Genomic DNA, 18,510 nt, shown 5'->3' with positions numbered 1-18,510 from the left:
TTTATTTGTTATAAATACAAAATATCTTAAATATAATTCTAACATACCAAACTATATGAATATACAAATTATCAAATTTAATTACAATATTTTGAAACAACCATCGAGATGCCTCATTAGTTCTTGGCCCTAATTGCATTACCTTTTACAACAAGCAAACTTTTGCTTCCAACACAATCAATCAACCCTTTCTTTTACTTCTTTCCAACAAGTTATAAATAAACAATCGGCCTTTACAAGTAGAACGATTGAACAGTAGGTCTAAATCAGAAATGGAATGTAAGAAATAAAAAATGGTATTTTGCTTCGGCAAATTCAAGATTTTTGGAACAATAATGGCTCCGATAAAGGGTCACTGTGTTTCAAATCGGAAGGTTTGTTATTAGTACCTGATTCAAGCTGTGCAACAGATGAATCCTCTCCTCTTTGTTTCAGTAATGACTTGAAGAAACTTGATTCTGTTTCTTCAGGTGATGAATCTGATCCAGATGCCATGTGATCTTCTTTTATGCTCTCAACATGTTGGAGGCATACTTGGACTGCATCATGCACTCTCACAAAGTACCATTCCTTTCCTATCAACTCTACGAGACCGGATTTCGATAACATCAACAGAACATTCCTATTTGGATTCGAGATGGCTATCTGGATGTGCCGTGATTTATATTCATGGTGTAATTCTTTCAGAGCTTGGACTGCACTAGTGTCTATGTATGTAACAGCTGCAGGGGAATCAAAGGCAACATTTTTCTTATAAGAAACTGCCCTCTCTCAACTTCAAAAGTAGTTTAGTTGGCTGATGCAGTTATGAATCTTTGAACGTGATGAATATTGTTGTCGGAATGAAATTTACTTACGTGACATTTCCAAAACCACAAAATATATTCTTCCGACTTGTGGTCCACGTCTCGTCAATTTATCAACCACGATTTCATATTCTCGCAATCTGACAGACAATAACGTTTTCTTAAATTGAGAAATCACGAACGTACACTCTAGAATTGAGCAACAGAAAATTTACAGATGCAAGATACCAAAGGCTGTTTTATTTTAATGAAGAAAGCTTGAACCTTCACCTGTCTTTGATGTAACTTGTGTTTGCAAAATAGATAGGTGAATCAATACGAACAATTACGATTCCGTTGTAAGTATATGCTTCTGGATACTGCTGAATGTTCCTGTAAACTGTGGTGCCAGGAAGGCGCCCCAACACAGCTGCAGTGCCAGTGGAGAAATGATACATGTTACTCGGGCTCGGATATGAATCTTGGAAACTAGTATGGATTAGGTGACATCCACTTACCGATATGAGGATTGGCTGATTCATGAATGACAAAGGCAAGTGAAAAACCTACCTGAAATTAAAATTATCCTTGAAGGATCATGTCTTTATAATCATGTTTGAACATATGTCAGATATGAATATTGCATAAAAGGAAAAGTTGGAACAACATGTTTCAAAGTAGTTACCCCAATAAGGACACCAATCTCAATTCCGAAAAACAATGTTGTAATAGCTGTAATGGTCCAAAGAAGAAAATCTTTCTTGCTTACAGGCCATAAGAAAATTGCTTCTTCATAATCCACCTAAAATCATTAAAATGCAAAAAAGAAACAAATGTTCAACCAAATATCCGATTTAACATGTCGTTTACTTTTTAATTCTGGTTGATTTCATATGTTGCTAATCTGGTTTGAAAAATGTTCCAACACAGGCTTGTCTCTTACTTACCAGGCTTATCACTGCAGAGATTACTATAGCAGCCAGAGCACACTGCAGAGGACCCATAGTTAGCATTCATAGTAGTAACTCTTCTAGATGCTAACAGGAAATCTAGCCATACACAACAAACAATCAAATCCAACATTTGAGTCCATGGATCCCTCAAAAAACCTATGTTGCTTCAACTCTTAATTTTTCTCAAAGTATCTGTCTTGGACACATTTTCTAACATGGGTATGCAAATATGACCCTCTAAATACTTGGAAAAAGGCAAAACAAATGGAGTATACCCATTTCAAACACATACTCTTATCTGACTCTCATCCAAGTTCGAGTAACATAACAACAATACATGAGCAAATTCAGGTGGTGAGAAAGAAAAAAAAGGAATAATATAAGAAGCACGCAAATGGAAATGATAAGAATAGTTAAACCAAACGTGCTAACTTAAGAACTTACCAGAGGTATGTACTCAAATACTGGAGTCAAGAATAAAAGTGCACAACACATTACGATTCCTGTTATAACTCCAGCTAAGCCGGTTTTTGCTCCATTCTCATGATTCACAGCTGATCTCGAGAAAGAACCTGCATGAAATGCACAACAATGTTCAACTAACTTGAGTTTCCAATGTTCCGGTACACAACATTCTTAAGAATAGAGTTGAACAATCTAACACTGAATCAAGAGATAACTTTTGAGTACATTGGGAAGAACTCTCACCTGTTGTGGGGTATGCTGAAAAGAATGACCCCAACACATTTGCAGCCCCAAGACCAAACAACTGTTGACAAAGAATCAAAGTTCATTACTACCTTCCCTAAATGTAAACAAAATTAAGCACATGATTAAACCATATATGGGTCAAGCAACATAAAGATTTAAAGAAACATAGTGTAGAGGAATGTGAATGATTGAAAATAGAGAAGAAAAAAAGTTAATCATTATAACAGCAAGTATAGAGGGAGTTGTACAACATTTTTACAGTATATACCTCTTGATTTGAATCCAGCTCGTACCCATTTTTTGCTGCCAATGCTTTGGCAATCCCAACGGATTCCTGAGATTCAAAACATACCATTAGTAGTCACAATTCGAATTGGAAGCATGTATATATTTATTCCTATTAGGAGAATGATTCATGTAATTTGTTACCAAGATGGCTACACCAGTAATGACAAGTGTAGTTGGAATTAAGGACTTTGCATGCTTAAAACATTTAGGGATGGAAAAGCTGGGAAGGCCTTGAGGTATGTCTCCAACCTAAATCAACAACATTACAACATTATTTATCATTTGACTAAGATATAGTGTTGTTGTGACTATGTTGCTTGATTTAACATCCAACAATAAGCAGCATTTTAGTTTACATCATTCTCACCAATGTAATAGATGATGGATGATATATCTTGGCACTACTTGTGCCAAGAATGACCGCTGTCAGGGGACCCATAGCTCGTAAGAACTTCAAATGCTTCCTTGATTTTCCCTACACATGAAGCATAGAATTTATTACCAATTTAGGGGGAGTGTAGGAGGGAGAGAGACAAAGAGTTGGTACCAAATGCTTCATGGTCTGAAGTATCGCCAGAATTATAGATCCCATTACAAAAGGGGGCCATGAGAACTACAAAATGAGAACACCGGTTGTGGTTAAACAAATGAAAGCAGAGCAAAACACTTGGCAAAGTTGAAAGAAAATACATGGAAGTTTCCTCCAATTACAATAAACAATGCAAAGGAATATGTCAATTATACATTTAAGAAGTAGATGATTTTAAGTTCTAGTGCTAAGGATTATGCCTTCTTTAACGAACGTATCAGTAACATACAAATATAAAACTGTAAATTTAATACCATTTAGGCATGTAAAGACATACCTTATCAGCTCCAGATATTATGCTCTTGATTATTGGCACAATCTCACTGCTTCGATCAATTTCATACCCCAGAAAGTATTTTGCTTGAGACAAACCAATTACAATGGCTGAAGCTGTTGTGAACCCAGAAATCACAGAATGACTAATGAAACGAATAAGCCATCCAAGCCTGACCAAAGTGGGAAAAGTATATTAAAGTTTTCCTAAGAATGGAAGATCTGACTGTAAGATAATGCAGAAAAAGTTCTAGATCATTAGATACACTTGTTCTTTTCTTTGTGTGATAGAAGTAGCATAAACTCATCCTAAGTTATTCGGACTATGATGTGAGTGTCATATGCAAGCATGTATCTAATCTTAGTATGTTTTAACTTTTTATGTTTTTCATGTATTTGAGAGTTCATGGAGGATTAACTTGTTGCACTTTGTTGCTAAGAAAAGCAAACTTTCAGTAGGAATATTCAACTGGTTGATAACTATTTGAGCTAGCTGAGACAAATTTTCATGTTGCTCCAACTACATCTATGACTAACACATATTCAAACATAGGTGCAGAATATTAAGTCCCAAAGGCTCTCTAAATGCATAGAAATCTTGGGAAAACGTGAACATGCTCGTGCACAATATCCGATACCCACACCTGAATTTTATTAACTCAGATACACACTAACTTGCATGATTCTTAAATTATTAATCACCAGCATATGCAAAAGCAAAATTTAGATGAGAAAAGGAATGAGTACTACCTCAATATCCCCATTATGCATTCCAAGATCCCAACCATCAAAGTCAACACTATAGCGAGCTCTGTATATAATGCATCTGATGAATCAACAATTTTACCTAACACGTTGGAGACGAGGAGGGAAGTCAATGCAGCGGGACCTATTGAAATCTGCCGTGATGACCCAAATATGGCATAGATAAAAATTGGCACAAATCCAGAGTCTGCATGCCCAAAACCACAATACATATCTTGTGAATAAGATTTAAACTAAATGGACTGTAATCCAAGTTGCAATGTTTAAAAAGACAACAATCAAACGTTTAAACTCAAGTGTAGGTTTTTTTTTTTTTTCTTTAAATGTGGTTGTCATTATAATGCCATTAATTCCATTAATGTATAGTTTTAGCTTTGTCTTTTAAGTATGTTTTTTATAGAGAATATTACATATGGGAGTTGTGAAGAGGTCCTACACTCAGTAATTTTGTAAAAATAAACCATATAAAGTGACTTGATTGTCGTAAAGAATAGTTGTATGAAAAAGGATTGGTGAAGGTAGTTTTATGTTCTTAGCAAGTGCATGGCATATATAAAAAGAAATCCTGAAGAATATGAATTGATGGTAACTTACAGAGCCCATAGATTGGTTGAAGTCCAGCTAATTTTGCATATGACATTGCCTGCTCACATCAACATTCAAAACCCCCCATCTCACATCAACACTTCAATTTTTCTCAAAAACAATAACTCACTCCATTTCTGTGACTGCCTGCCTTATTTATTTATCATTAAGCATTTTAATGGATGCGTTCAATTGACTTTGGGAAGGCATTAGACGAAGGTCTCTACATGAAGCTTAGCTTCATGGTTCTCTCACAAATATTAGTTGAGAGATGGTGGTCAAACAGAGCTAAACATACTACTAGAAAAAATCTTAAAAAAAACAAAAAAAAAAAGTAAAGTAAAACCCTTTAAAATTTTGGAATTTTTTTAATAATTTATAGATGACTCGGATAGTTTTATTTTTAAATTTGAGTTAAAATTAAAATTTAAAATAAATAATAATATAAATAATATATAAATAAATAAATCAAATGGATAAATTATCCAATTATTTTTTATTTAATTAAATATCTATTCAATTTTTAAAATTATAATTATCTAAAATATTTATCTAATTTATTTTAAACAGAATATCATCCATATATCTAATTTATTTTAAACAAAATATCATCCATATAATCTAATTTATTTAAGTTAAATATTTTAGTTATCTAATTAACTATGTTTTAAGTGTACTAAAAATAACTATTTTTAAAAAATATTATCCACTTAATTTATAAAAAATGTTAATAGATTAAAGTCACAATATTATAATTAAACATTAAGTTGTTCTTTTAAAGCATAATGATTTGTTCGATGATTCAATATAAAAAAAGTTATTTTAATCTTTCATTTAATTAATTTTGTTTTTCTTAGCCTTTAAATTTATATTTTTTATCAAATCACCTCAAAATAAATGAAAAGTTAATATTTTTAATTTTACTAATATGGTATACATGCGGATAACCCGACAGCATTTAATTAATTTTTAAAATTTTAAAACTCAAAAATTATTTGTAAATAAAAATCATTAAATTTATTTAACAAGTATAAAATATAAAAATATTTTTAAAATTAAAAAAATTCGACATGGCATACAAGTGGCGATCTACGTGTATGCCACATCAGCAAAGTTAACAAATATTAATTTTTTCATCTATTTTGAGGTGATTTGACAAAAAAGCGCAAGTTTAAAAGCTAAAAAAGGTTAAAAAAAAAAAGAAAGAAATAGAGGGCTAAAGTGACCTTTTTGTAAAGTTGGAGGGTAAAAAAGTCATTATGTCTTTTTAAAATGTATACTTGGTTATATATAATATATAGGCTTAACTCACAAATTGGTACCTAAACTATACTATTTTTTCTATTTTGGTACCTAAACTTTTTTTTATCACAAGTGATTCCTAGACTACTTTTTTTTTCCTTAAGTTGGTAGATTCGTTAGTCAAATTGTTAAGTCTATTTAGGGAAAAGAAAAAAACTTAACCCACAAATTGGTACTTAAGCTATGTATTTTTCCCATTTTGGTATATAAATTATTTTTTTCTCAAGTTGGTACCACTATTAGTTCAATTATCAGTTAAATTGTTAAGTTTTTAAAAAAATAGAACCAATTAGAAATTGTCATATGACAAAAAAAATACAGTATTTTTTCTCTTATAGATAGATTTTTTTCCTTTTTTTTTCTTTCTTTAGAATTAGACCAATGATCAAACTAGGTACGCCACCGATTCTTAGTTTAATCAATTCGCCTGAATCAATTAAATAAATTATTAAAAATTTATCAAAGTTAAAAATTAGAGAAAATAAGTTTAATTGGTTTTTTTAGTTTGGTTCAATCAGTCTGTATTGGTTCACGAGTTAATCAGTTTAACCCTATCCACGAGCTAGTACCTCGGTTGATTCTCGGTCCAATCGATTTAACAGTATAATTTAGGTACTGATTGGTGGGTTAAGTTATTTTTAAAATAGATTTAACGGTTAGACTAATAAAAGTATCAGCTTCAGGGAAAAAAATAATTTAGGTACCACTGGTGACCCAAAAAATATTTAAATACCAAGATAGAAAAATAGTATATTTTAGATTCTAGTTTTGGATTAAACCTAATAAATTAAATGAAAAATTCAATTAAAGAGAAAATAATTATATATCCAATATGAATATAAATATTATGGAAATCACATATATTTAATGTTTGCATTTTAAGTTGAATAATTATAAAATTAAATTGAAACTTAAAAATACAAAAGTAATTTAAATTATGGTTGTTCATTAAAATATATACTCCTTTTTATTGTAGTAATTTTGATTTTTTTAATATTCTTAATTGAGTTGGGTGAAAGAGTATATAATTAATTTATTTTTATATTTATGAAAAGAAAGATAATTAGCATAAAAAATTAAATTAATTGTACTTATAATTTTCTAGATGATTTTATTTTTTTAAGAGTTAAAATAGGAATGAGTTAATAAGAGAGTTTTTTCTTATACTCAGTGAAATACACAAACTAATAGTACTTAAAGTATTGTAAATTTAATCTTTAACATAAAATAATATATATTAATAGTATACAAAATATATGTTTTATTATGAAGTTTGGAAATATCATCTTAAAATAATTATAATAAATAGACATGCGAATTATGAAAATATATCGAACAAATTTGGATTTGAAATATTATATTAAAAATTATAGTAAATAGATATAAAATTTTGTACTAAAAAATTAATTTATGAAAACAATTATAAATTATTATAAAAATAATAACAATAAGATTAATTAAAAAGAGTCCTATAAATTATATTATAGGTATAATAATTAAGTTATGTTTTTCTAATATAATTTAAAAAGAAATGAGTAAAAGTTTACCCAAAGTAAAAATAAATGCTTAAAATGAAGAAAGTCACGTGTCAAATAATTGTAACATTAACACACTTGGTTATTTAAAACCTTGTAGTATAATTTATTTTATATTTTGGTTATGGAGTCACTATTAATTTTTTAGAAATTAATAAAACAATTTATTATAATTAAATTTTGTATGAAAATATATTTTATGTTAAAATAATTTTTTAAAATATATTCAATAATAAATATAGATAGAGTGAAAATAAACCTGAATCTTAATACTACTATTTAACGTGTGTTCGATTCTTGGATTTCTAATTTTAATTATTTTATTTAAAATGTATAAAAGTATGAAAAAGACACAAATGTCATAATAATATTAATTATAATTTTAAAAAAATATTTTATAATTTCATAACTGAGTTAATTACCAATTAATAGTGATATCAACTTAATAAAATGTTTACACGTAAATAATTGTATATTTGAAATAAATTTCAAAAAGAAAAATAATTATATAAATATTATAAAAATTAGGTTAATTGAATAATAAAGTCTCAAATTATAGCTTTTTTGAATTAGGTACTTAAACTCTTTTTAATTGAATCAGAGACTTAAATTATAATTTTGTAATCATTACGAGTTCCAGCCATTATCACCATTTAAAACAACCTTCAGCTAATCAAATGTGATATTTTTAATTATATAAAGATTTTAAAATTAAATATTAAATAATTATTTAATATTATAATTTTCTATTCCCTATCTCCATTGTCTCCCTTTCTAATTCTTCAATTTTCATCCTCTCTCCTCTTTCATCTATATCCATAAAATTTAAAGGAAGTACACTACAATGCTGGCATATATAAATACCATAAAAGAATGTCATTGGGAAAAATGTGGTAATCCCATTTTAGGGTGCCCAGTCCCGCTATCCCCAATAAGTGAAAGTAAGGCAGGCAAAGGCAATGGAGGAATTGGAAATGATAGAAAAAGAGGGGAGGAAGAGAGTGAAAGAAATATATAACATTAAACATTAATTTATTTTAATATTAAATTAAAAATTTTATATAATTAAAAATGTCACTTGCTAACTCTTACTTAATTTTAAAATTTTTAACAGATGATAACAATTGTGGACTATAATGATTACAAAATTATAGTTTAAATATATAACTAAAAAATATAGTTTGAGGGCTTTTATTCAATTAAACCTAATATATATATATATATATATATATATTGAAAATACTTATATAAGGGAATTTTCATAATTTTGCCTTGGTTTGAGTTGCAAAATATCAGAAAATGCTTTTAGATAATAAAAGCAATGGAGGAGGGCTAAAGTTATATGCCGCACAACCTTTTTTTTCACAAGAAAACAACATAAATTCAATAACAGTAATAATATATTATTTATTATAGGCATTATCATAAATTTAGTTATTTTATTTTTATATTATATTTTAAAATTTTAAAATATATTTATAATTTTAAAATTATTTATTAAAGTAATATATAAGATAAAAAATCACACAAGTTTTATGTTAACATCGTTAAAATTAATATTTTAATTTATTTAGAAAATTTAATATTATTTGAAAATTCCATAACTAAATTTGGTTAAAAAATAAAAATAAAAGTGACAAAAAATATAAAGCCCAAACTTATCATATATATTATTATCTTACACGTCAATAATGATAATAAAATGACCGAAAAAATAATAAAAATATACTAAATTTACATTAAAACCCTTATAGAAAAAACGATGAGTAAATAAAAAGAAATTCATTAACGGATAATATCTTTCCTCTTCTTTTCTTTACTTCATTCTTTATACTTCCGAGCGACAAGGCACTAAACTTCCGTTTCAATTTGAAAAGTAAAAAGTAGATTCTTCTTTTGTAGCATTAAATTTATATTATAGATAAAATTACAAAATCTTTTCAAAAAACAAATTAAATGTTCTTTTATAAATTTAATTAATTGGGATAAAGAGTAAATAATAGTAAATGTCACTGAAGTCAAAAGCATGGGTGCAAATTTCACTGATAAAACTGAACCAGAAAAAAAGAAAAAGGATTTTTAAAAGATGGTTAACTGCAAAAGGGAGTTGGTTAGTAAGCTAAGTTGAGGGTGAAAAAAGAAGGGTATATTTTAACAGACGCAGACAAGTTGCGTTTTTCTTCTCTTTTTCTTGCATCTACATTTGCACAGCAACCAAAGAAACGCAGAAAGAAGAGGAATCACCTGCGGTACGAGCATAATACCGACGGTACTACCAGCCATGAGATCAACCTGCAAATACTCCCGCCATTTATACGTTCGAATCCAACGGCAACAAGGAAGAAACATCTCGACCCAATTAAAAAAGGTCATCTCTTTGATCTTTTCCCGCAATCTGGAAAACGAAGATGAGGAATAACCAGCACCGGAGCTCCCGTAGGATGTCGTGTCCGGGTGCTGGAGCTGGAGAATTTTAACGGATCGGGTAGGCATGGTGGAAGATGAAGGAGATGAATAGGTTATGTGGGGGATAAGCAGCGGAAGGGGAGAGAGAGGCATAGGCGTTATTGAGTTTTGTGGAGCTCAGTCCATAGCGACGTGGGGGCCAGGTTTCAGTAGATTATGAGGAAGAAATGAAGCCAGTGACAGGTCATTAAAACAACTATAATAAAATATAAAAAAGACGTGATACATTTGTCCATGTCTGGGTAAGGTCGTTCCTAGGGTTTTTTCTTTACTATTTTGAAAGCTCATTGTCCCAGGTCCAACTTTGTCGGTCCCAATTACAATTTCTCTTCTTCAAGATGTATTCGAGTGATTAATCCCATCATTTAATTAAATTTCCACATTTATCAAATTTTAATCTCATTTTTCCATGTCCCGCACTAATAGATACAGTTTAGTATATAATTACTACAGTAGCTCCAATGTTTTAAAGAGAAAATTAAGTAATAAAAAAGCTATGAGCAAACATATTTGAAATTAAAACTCTAGGGAACCGAACTATATAAATAAATCTCGGTGATATTTCTATTTTGTTTGTAGAGTTTTTCATAGTGCCAAGATGTAATGGTAAATGTAGTTTAACGCTTCTATTGCTTTTGTTTTTTTAAGCAAACAAACAATTTAAGTAGTAACAATTAGTATCAGAACATACACTTAACAAATCTAGTGGTAAACCCAGGTGTTTCTTTTTACTAACAATGGAAGGTTCTTCGATTACTCATCCCTTTATACTTGAAAATGAAAACTATCCTTACTAGAAAGATAGAATGAAAGACTATATTAAGTCAGTTGATGAGAAAGCCTGACGATCTATTCTCACTGGATGGCAAGCTCTGATTATTGGTTTTAATGTTGGAAAGGTTCCTAAGTCTGAGATTAAATGGACTACTGAAGAATTTAGAGTTGTCAATACAAACTCTAATGCTCTATATGCCTTATTCTATGGTATTGATATGCAAGAGTTCAAATGGATTTCCAAATGTACTATAGCAAAGGAAGCTTGAGAAATTCTTCAAAATGTTTGATGTGAGCTCGCCACATCATATGATTATATAACTAAGTGGGCATCTGATTGGGTTAAGATCCAATCACATGTTTCTAATGAGCCAAGATTCTGTAGGCCAAATTGGGCTTTGTTACATCAATAGAGCTTATTAGGCATTTCTTGAGAAATAAAGGCGTTGGACCTAAGAAGGCCAATCATGAACCTATTCAAGATGTTTGGGTCCAACAACGTATGAAGCCCAAGTGCAAGATGAAATTCAACATCTTTAGACATGGCTATCTAGGCCATTTTATTTGGACATTTAACTTTCAGACTTCGAAATTTTATCTGATGTGTTTTAATGTTTTTAAGTTATATTTTATGTGTCATTATTTCTATGTTTGTGTTAATTTTTGCATGAACATTAAGTCCAAGTGTTTGTGTCTTATAATTATAATGTTATTTTTTTATGTCTAAGTGTTCATGTTTTCACATCATGTTTATATTATTAAGTTTGTCATATGTCACAAATTAATTTAGTGTGTGTTTTCTATTTTATGTGTTCAAACATCCGTGCATTCTTTATAATGTTTGTGTCCAAAATTGTTATATGTTTGTGTCTTCATGTTGGATTCCTTGTTTGTGTCTAGTTGTATCAAATTTACATAATGTTCTAAATTGTTCTTTTTCCATGCATCAAGGTTTCATGATTCTAAGTTTTAGTGACTTTGTTTGGATGATGCTTATTTATACTTTTTTGTAGGTACATTGGCTAACCACAAATTGCTCCATGCACGGCGAATCTTCACTTTCTTTCCCAAATATAATGGATGGACACATCCTTTTCACCTAATGGTTCATGCATACATACATGCACCTAAGGCCTTTCGCATTCCCTTCAAAATACAATGTGCTTCAACATTCATGAATGATCAGATTCCATGAACATTCATGTAAGGAATAGACGGTGCCTTTATGGAGGTTAATTTGACTATTCGTTCTGTTTCATTGAACACTCTATATGCATGCATGGTTAAGAGGATGTATTTTATTAATAAAGCAACATTGAACCTTGAAGATGTATGGATGGAAAAGATGAACCTCAAAGATTCATATACGGTTAGAAAAGGTGAATGTGACCATTCGATCATACATTGAATATGAAAATACATGCATCACATAGGTTCATGGATGATGATACATGTACTCATTAATGGCCGATTGTGGCAATTCATCTACCTAGCTTTCCTATAAATAAGCTATCATTTGTAAACTTAAAAAACTTTTGATCAATATATTTGTGAAATTATTTCTCTTTGTTCTTTACAAACATTTATTGAACTTATCAATATTTTCATGTTATGGTGTTCACCAATCCGATCTTATCACTCCCTTTCTTTCTTTCAGGAGTGAGGCAGTCAAACTTATACTTACAGTTCTTATCTCTATATAGATAACAGGTCGAGATTTTCTTCTCAATACTTTTGATTCTCTAACTTGTCTTATAGAAAATGGGTCGAGGTCTCTTATACCTATTATTCTTTTCTAGATATAGTTATTGGGTTGTGGTCTTATTTTTATCTATATATCTTTGTTTTTGAGCCTGTTTTAGTCGGTTGGGCCACTAATTGTGTTCCTTTAATTCGAGTTCGAGTGTCGTTGTGTTTCGAGGTTCAATCGATTATAGGATAACATCAATGCTTATGAGGGAACTAATATTGTTAAGTAATCCAAGATGTAACGAATTTTTTTTTGAAAATCGAGCCGATTTGTGATATTTATGGCAATAAACTTTTCTCGAAAAGTACCTGTGCTTTGTATAAAATAGATCCTTGACGTTTCCGACTTTCTACCAAACGACCTTCTTTATTATTCTCGTTCCACGAACCGCTTCGAGTGTAGGCTCAAAAAATTTCAAATCAAACACAGAACAGAAAATAATTTTATTACGTTTTGTAGGAAACTAAATCTCACTCTTTTATAGAAACCAGTGGCATTGTTATCCCTGAAAAATAGAATTTATACTTAAAAGTAAATTCTCACTATTTTCGGATAAAATAACAATATCTCAAAGTTGTGTATATTTAGCCCGACCAATGCCATTTATTTATAGGGTGAGATAGAGGAACCTTAGTTGAATTATTAGAATATAAATAATACTTATTTAATAGAAAAATCAATCCCCTAGTTGAATTAGGAGAGAGGGGCGGCTAACCCTAATTAAATACATTAGGTTTGTTGTACATATTATGACGGATTTTAGGCCTCCCATGTATCAGGTCCAATTATATGTGCTTCTTGAAATATTAACCCAACACTTTATAATTTAATTTAACTCAATACATGTTTTATATTTTCAAAAATAAATATTACTAAATTAATTTTAATTAATTAATTAATTTTCTAATAATTTTCAAACCAATTCTAATTCTATTAAACTCATGGCAAATCTATCGTAAAAGAATCTATGAGAAAATACATTTAATTTCTACATTCAATGGATTCACAATGACCAACTAATTTAATTTCATTTTCAAACTTCAATTACTTAATAATAATTTGAAAAACTTAAATTAATTCTCAGTTCATTTCCATATTTAGTGAGAAACCACATTCACTTCCGAATGTAACTCATTTTTCTAACTTTATTATTTTTATCCATTGATCATTTGATTTTGAATATTCATTTTTGGTTTCAACGAGCTAGTGATGGACCGATTGGATATATGTGATTAGGGATCAAATGATTTATAATTAAATTCCAACTTTTCACCTATTAATTATAAACTCATTTAGTCACAAAGTCATTCCACTATAGTATCGTCACTGAGCTCTCCTCAATTACATACCATTACGAAAGCTACTCGATCAATGCTCATCCAATGCCCTTGTCATAAGTTTGTTACCGTTATAGGAGATCCTTAATATATTTGGGATAAATCCTTTCTCCTAATATGATTCTATTTTATCTCATGATAATTATTACATCTTCCTTTATGAAAAGTCAATTACAATCAAATAGTATTTAAGTCATTTATCACAAAGACAAACGACCTGTAGTCATGTTTACTTTTCATCTATCATGTAATGCCAATGAAAGGATATAATTTACCTGTTTCTTGGGTTATTAATTCAACTATTGTGAATGACGCTACATGCTATAGAAGTCGTATACCCAATGCAGCAGCTTTCGATTCCTTATCCATTTGAACTCAGGCTTTTACTTAAATAAAACTATACGATTCATACATATATAGTCCATCATCCACTTAGGATTGAGGTATGTCACACCATGAATGTCATATGTGAATAAATCCATAAAAGAATTCAGGATCTATTCTACTTGGGTCCTGTCTGATGTACTGTCAGTCTAGTTAGTCACATCTATGTCTATATGTTCTAGGAGTCATCTTCTCCAATGCTTAAGATAAAGTATCTCCCCATTTAGACTTGATAGATGACATATTAGTCTTTCAATCAGTTTGCTCATTTCTGATTAGACTAAAGACATTTTAGATTCATCTAGTACTATAAGTTTTCATTTCGTATTACGATCTGACCACATAATACCTCTTATTATTAGTTAAACATTAGATAACCAATGAACTAATATTTACTTCCATTTTGTTTTTCGTGCAAAAACTATTGAGAAAGATATATGAAGGGTATTGACTGCCTCCATACGCACTAACGTCAAAAGTGTGAATACTGTAATAAAATAAAGAATTACGAAGCGATATTCGCAAGTATACAGATCGAGTTTTAATATAGATTTTACAACGAAATAGGTGAGTACTCTGAGGATCATACCCAAAGGAGGCGAGTACTAAATCAATTTTAACTCAAACAACTAAAGATCTAATTAATACTCTTTAATAAGTTATAGTACGAGAGTAAAATAAGAAGTATTTTTAGGGTTTGTAAACTAATAAAGTAAAATCACATAAAAGAATTAAAATTGTAAAAGATAGAGATAAATAAAGTGAATCAAATCTGGAGATAAATAAAGTGAATCAAATCTGAATATGGGTGATTAGCTCGCTTCGACAATCCCAATTAACTGTTGTCTCGAGTTCCTCATCAACCAACTAGTAGCTATCCTAGCAGGATCTTCCAATCTTCCACTAACATAATGAGTCAACAAGAACTACTTATCTTCCGACCTCACAATTCACACTGGCTTGGGGTAAAGGAGTTCACAAATAGGCAATACCAATTTTGGGTTAATTCCCACCTTGATAACTTCTCAGGGTTGTCTGACCTAGGGTTTGTTTCACATTCTTCCTTTCTCGAACAATTGATCTGTTGAGTAACCCTGCAAAACAGTTAAGAGATTATGCCTCCACTTGCTAATCCCCCATTGAAGGATTAGTTCTTTATAGCTTTCATAAACAACATGGAATAAATGGAAGAATTAATCATAAGGAATGGAGTGAAATAGAGAGTTTAAGAAAACCTTATTGATATTGATGAATAGTGTGAATCCACAAAAGTTGATCTCCTTTACAATTAGATCTCTTAAAGAAAACAAATAACTAAAACTATGAAAACTTAAGAAAAAAATAAAACAATTCTTAAACATAAAGAGGAAATATAAGCCAATGGAATACCCCTATAACATGTGCCAGAGAGGTCTATTTATAGCCTTCAGGTAGTCATCGTCCTTAACCCTAGGGTAGCTAACGTTCCTGAACTTAAAGTTCAGTTTTTCAGACCAAAATGCCCATGCTTCATGTTTTATTCTCGTCACAGAGTCGATTTCGCGACACATTAAGACTTGTGTCGTGACATAGCAACCAGCATGTTCCTCTGTAGCCATCTTCAGGGGTATGTCATGACACAGGCTGAGGGTGTCATGACATTGAATGCAGTTTCTCACTTTCTCTATTTTGCTTTCTACATTGCAACATTGGATCCCCCATGTTGCAACATAGTGTCTAATATTGACCCGAAATGCCTTCCGATGGTCTCTTGCACAATCACTGTAACAACCTATTTTTAATAAAATCAAAACAGTGATTTTGAGACCACAAATTCGATGAGTAAATTAGTATTTTATTATTTTTTTAATGTCTATAGGATGTTATTAAGGTAGTATTAAAATTGCGGTAAGAAATTTCAATGTTTACATGATTAATTAGGTAAAAAAGACTAAACGTAAAATGTGTAAAAGTTGAGTTCTAATAGCTAAAGGAGTCAAATAGCTATAGAACCTGAAATTAAAAGACTCAAATGGTAATTAGACCATTTAAGTAGTAAGTGGATATACATGGCATTGTTTTATTGAAATTCTATGGTTTTAAAATGTTAAATTAGTCATTTAGTAATTAGAAAGAAAATTAAATAAAAAAATATGAGAAAACATTGTCATCTTCATCTTTTGCTAATTAGAAAACCTAAAAACACCATTGGAGAAAGGGGGTATTCGGCCAAGCAATCCTTGTGTTCATGGTATGTAATTTGCCCCGTTTTTAATGATTTTTATGTTTTTAAAGTCGTTTTAGCTTAAACTAGTTAGCCCAAGGTTTGGTGTTTAATTCTAGATTATGAATCTTTGTTGTTGAATAAACAAGTTTTGTTAAGTGAGTTTTGATGAAATTTGCACTTACGGATTAATTTGTAAAAATGGTAAAACTTATGTTAAATTCATGAAATAAGGGTTTATTTGGGTTGATATAAGTCCTTCATAAACTTGGTTAGCTTGAATGAGGATTTAAATGTTTAGATTTCAATTTATGAGCTTAATGACTAAATTGTGAAAAGTTAAAATGCTAGAGGCAAAATAGTAATTTTGCATAAAAATGAATTATGGATTAAATTGATTTATATAAGTACTCAATTGAATGAAACTATTGTTTTAGATCATGAACGGGTTGACGATCGCGAAAAAGGAAAGATTTCGGAGTAGTTCTTATGTTTCACAATTACTACAATATGGTTCGGTAAGTTCGTTATATGCTTATTTTTAGTTGAATTGAATACCTCGTTAGTGATTAATCTTTGAATTCCATTAAGAACTATGTTTAAATATAGAAGTATATTGTTATTCAGGCTTTATGCCTAGTAGACTTTGTGCCGCTGTTATTCGGGCTTTGTGCCTAACAGGTTTTGTGCCAGTGTTATTCGGGCTTTATGCCTAGCAAGCTTTGTGCCGGTGTTATTAAGTCTTTGTGCCAGTGTATTAAAAGTTAATATCCATTTGGAAATTTTTAGTTGATAACAAATGAGTCTATTATCGAACTTACTAAGCTCTCTTATGCTTATTAGTTTGATTTGATTTTGTAGGACTCTTGGAATAGTTGCTTTGATTGGATCAGCTCGGAAGCTTACACACTTTCATCATTATCTTGGTAGTCATTTTGGTTTTTGCTCTAGTTGGTTAAAGTGGAATGTATTAGGAAAGGTCCTTAGTAATATGATATTTTAGTGAATATGTAAATATTAAAAGTTGATATGTTTATGCTTGTTGATAGTGAATGGTATTTGAACTGGGTTGCATAACTAGGTAAACCTTTTTGGAACACTTATATGTAGTAATGTTCAAACCTTTTTGGTGCAAACTGTTGGTGCATGAATGCTTCAATTATGTGGTGTATAGTATCTTAGTAAGTAATGAGTTGTGATCCTTAATTTGTGATAGGTTTTTGACATGTTTCGATAAGATATGATTGAATGCATTTGAGGTGCCTTGTTGACATATTGGTTGGATGAATTTATGGTCTATTAAATTGATTGTTTCATGCATGTATTGGTATGTTTTGATGCCTTGAATGCGGGAACAAAATACTTGTAGGTGCATGTTTGGGTTGGGGATGGAAATGGCTTGAATTTGGCCAATTTCATGTCCACATGGCCTGAGATACGGACGTGTATCTTAGCATGTGTGGTACACGGCCTGACACACAGACGCGTGGCTTGGCCGTGTGGCCCAACTCAGAGAGTTACATGGGCACGGACACGAGCTAGGACACGGTTGTGTGTCCCTATTTCGATTGTTACACGACCTGAGACACGGGCATGTATAATACCCCGAAAATTTTTACAGTAAGATATTATCCTTGATATAGTAAAATAAGAAAATAAAGTGACAAAAAGGGAAATTTTGAGTTATGTCAATATTGGTAAGTATATATGATATATTAATTCAAGAAATGACTAAATTGTAAAAGAGTGAAAAGTTTTGTTGCACAAGAGTAAATACTCAAAATTTGAGCGGTTAAAGTGTAAATATGAA

The 18,510-nt window shown here is 30.4% G+C and overlaps 1 protein-coding gene across 1 annotated transcript; it reads right to left on the bottom strand.

Moving 5' to 3' along the window:
- LOC108457686 (sulfate transporter 4.1, chloroplastic-like) lies at positions 1-10,553 on the bottom strand. Its single transcript, XM_017756761.2, has 16 exons — positions 10,031-10,553; positions 4,959-5,007; positions 4,350-4,551; positions 3,604-3,772; positions 3,285-3,350; positions 3,105-3,212; positions 2,879-2,986; positions 2,718-2,783; positions 2,447-2,507; positions 2,183-2,310; positions 1,733-1,774; positions 1,471-1,587; positions 1,304-1,355; positions 1,077-1,215; positions 858-946; positions 1-722 (listed from the first exon to the last, which is right to left on the bottom strand). Exons 1-16 carry the CDS (start codon positions 10,343-10,345, stop codon positions 316-318), a joined length of 2,118 nt encoding a protein of 705 aa, XP_017612250.1. The 5' UTR covers positions 10,346-10,553; the 3' UTR covers positions 1-315.
- Positions 10,554-18,510: the final 7,957 nt, after the last annotated feature.

The sequence above is a fragment of the Gossypium arboreum genome, chromosome 4 (assembly GCF_025698485.1).
Source record: "Gossypium arboreum isolate Shixiya-1 chromosome 4, ASM2569848v2, whole genome shotgun sequence".
NCBI classification, from domain to species: domain Eukaryota; kingdom Viridiplantae; phylum Streptophyta; class Magnoliopsida; order Malvales; family Malvaceae; genus Gossypium; species Gossypium arboreum.
The sequence above is the reverse complement of the archived record's forward strand: the minus strand, read 5'-3'. Positions and strand labels throughout refer to the sequence as shown.